At 54.0% G+C, this 3,094-nt stretch overlaps 1 protein-coding gene across 1 annotated transcript; it reads right to left on the bottom strand.

Moving 5' to 3' along the window:
• Positions 1–529: 529 nt before the first annotated feature.
• On the bottom strand, positions 530–1,444 carry LOC308053223 (olfactory receptor 14J1-like; the record flags this gene model as incomplete). Its single annotated transcript, XM_080364047.1, has 1 exon — positions 530–1,444. One exon carries the CDS (start codon positions 1,442–1,444, stop codon positions 530–532), a length of 915 nt encoding a protein of 304 aa, XP_080220173.1.
• Positions 1,445–3,094: the final 1,650 nt, after the last annotated feature.

Below are 3,094 nucleotides of genomic sequence, written 5' to 3' on the forward strand. Positions count from 1 at the left end.
AGGCTGTTGTGAGGCCAGCTCTGTCACAGCAGTGCCCATTGCCTGTCCCTGCCTGCGCTCACAGGACTGACACACAGCAGGACGGTGACCAAGCTGCCAGAACACTCAGGCCTTGCACCAACACAAGGGATGAGAAGGAGAGTGTGGGAGGGGAATGAGAACAGCTCTGGAAGACCAAGCGCTGCTGCTCCCTGGCAGCGCTGCCATGATGGACTCTTTTACCCTCCTCTCATGAACACAGGAACCATCCCTGGAGCTCTAAAAATGTGCTTGCAGGAAGGATATAGTGATAAACAAGTCACTAAAGAGCTTTTTATTTTGTTTAGAGACAAGGAGAGCATGGCTCCTCCTTTACACAGCCAACAGTTATAAAAGAAAAGCCAATAGTGAATTAGAAAGAGGATGACAACATTATCACAATAACAAAACTAATAACAACAAAAAATCCAGATGACAGGCTAGACCTGTAATTAGCTACATTAAAACGCATATGTAGAAGTAGATGGGCAGTTTATTGCTTTACAAAACACTAAGATATGAGTTTCCTCAAGGCATCCTTGAGCTCTTGGTTCCTCATGCTGTAGATGAGGGGGTTCACTGCTGGAGGCACCACTGAGTACAGAACAGACACCACCAGATCCAGGGATGAGGAGGAGATGGAGGGGGGCTTCAGGTAGGCAAACATGCCAGTGCTGACAAAGAGGGAGACCACGGCCAGGTGAGGGAGGCAGGTGGAAAAGGCTTTGTGCCGTCCCTGCTCAGAGGGGATCCTCAGCACGGCCCTGAAGATCTGCACGTAGGACACCACAATGAACACAAAACAGCCAAAACCTATTAACAGACTAAACACAAGAAGCTTAAGTTCCCTGAGGTAGGAGTGTGAGCAGGAGAGCTTGAGGATCTGGGGGATTTCACAGAAGAACTGGCCCAGGGCATTGCCCTTGCACAGGGGCAGTGAAAATGTATTGGCCGTGTGCAGCAGAGCAGTGAGAAACCCAGTGGCCCAGGCAGCTGCTGCCATGTGGACACAAGCTCTGCTGCCCAGGAGGGTCCCGTAGTGCAGGGGTTTGCAGATGGCAACGTAGCGGTCGTACGACATGACTGTGAGGAGACAATACTCTGCTGTGATCAAGAAGAGAAATAAAAAGAGCTGTGTTGCACATCCCAAGTATGAGATGGCCCTGGAATCCCAGAGGGAATTGGCCATGGACTTGGGGAGAATGCTGGAGATGGTGCCCATGTCAAGGAGGGAGAGGTTGAGCAGGAAGAAGTACATGGGGGTGTGGAGGTGCTGGTCCCAGGCTATGGTGGTGATGATGAGGCCGTTGCCCAGGAGGGCAGCCAGGTAGATGCCCAGGAAGAGCCAGAAGTGCAAGAGCTGCAGCTCCCGTGTGTCTGTGAACGGCAGGAGGAGGAACTGGGTGATGGAGCTGCTGTTGGACATTTGTTTTCCTGAACATGGGGCGCTGTCATTAGAAAAAAAAAGACAGTGTGAAGCCAGGGAGTGTTCTCTGACAATCATCAAACCAACTCGCATAGACCCTCCCCTGTCACACACAGACACCCTTTTGATTTTCTAGGAGAACATTCTTCAGCACTGTGGCTGCAGCCCTGCTTGGTGCTGGAAAATGTGCAACCAAGAGCAGGGCCTGTGCCCATGGCCTCTCGATAAGTCAGCCCAGCTGGGCAGAAGTGGGGCCACAGGAACGGTGGGGACTATCTTGGTTCTGCCAATACAGAAGGGCTGCCAGCACTTGCTTTCCCAGTGATAAGGAACAAGAGATGGTGAAGGTAGTTTAAGAATTCGAGGTATTTTTACATCACCCCCCATATTCACTGCAGTAGAGTAGAGTGTTCTTGGGTGTCAGAAACCCTCAGCATTACTGCTGCACTCAGGGAGAACAGAGCGAGTTCTGCGATACCAGAGGGTGCCTGTGGGTCAGTGCAGAGTGAGGGCAGCTGCTCTGTCCCTCTCTCTTGCTCCAGCTGCCCTGGGCTGGCACCTTTCTGAGATGGAGGCTGATCACACTCCCATGTTACCCTGAAAAGCCACCAGGCACTGCTGAGAGCAGAGGGATCCACCTCAGACCATGCCAGGTCTCACCCCTTCCTGTGGTCTCAGCACCCAGCATTTAGCCCCGGACACATACAGCTCATTCCCCAGCCCCACAGACTGCATTGCCCACAGCCCACAGGTCAGAGCAAAGCTGGGACACGTGTGCCCATGGACACACCTGCAGGAAAGGACCCACAAGATCAGGCTGTGACTCTGCAGCTGAAGCTGCCATCCGCAGAGAGCCTGACAGCAAGAACAAGATCCCAACAGCAGTGACCCAGAGCAGGGGAGCAAGAAGGAAAATGCGGTGAGGGTGGGTGTGAGAGAGGCCAGGGCAGAGGCAGCCGGGCACTCAGACAGCGTCACCCTTCCCCAGCTGTGCAGCCACCTCCCAGACACCAACACTGCCGGGCAGCTGCTCTCAGCCCCTGTGCTCTGCAGAGGAACTGGAGCTCTGGCTGCACAGGAGCTGCTTCATGCCTTGGAGCCCCCGGCCCTGAGGGCAGAGGCTTTGCTGGGTGGGACAGGAGGCCAGGGGGCTGCTCACAGGAGGGATCTGACCTGCAGGGGATCACAGGGACTCTTCTCTGTTCTCCCTCCCATAACAAGTCTGGGTTCAGTTTCCTCTCATTTCTGATCATTTCCCTGCTGCCTGGAGATTCTCCCCCTGGGAGGTGTTTCCCTGTCCATGTCTGTTCCCTGTCAGTGCTCAAAGAACATCCCACCCTCTGTGCCCTCCCCCTGGCCCTACAGATCCTGCCTGTTCACAGGGCACTGCCTGGGGGCATCTTCCTGTCTGCAGGCTGGAAAACAGGACAGGTCAGACTAAGGCTGACGGGTCCAGCCAAGGTTATGCAGGTGCTGTGCACAGGCAGAGGGGTGGGGAAGGGATGTCATGAGTCTTCTGGCAGTTGTACTGATCACTCAGAGTTGCAGTTCAGGAGTCTCAGTGACTTGTTTAAGCATGAGAGCTCATTTTCATTTTATCCTTTCCTGCACACCCCACCCCTTGGGAGAGGACACTGAAAAGACAGGCTC

Source organism: Nesoenas mayeri (genome assembly GCF_963082525.1).
Source record: "Nesoenas mayeri genome assembly, chromosome: 1".
NCBI classification, from domain to species: domain Eukaryota; kingdom Metazoa; phylum Chordata; class Aves; order Columbiformes; family Columbidae; genus Nesoenas; species Nesoenas mayeri.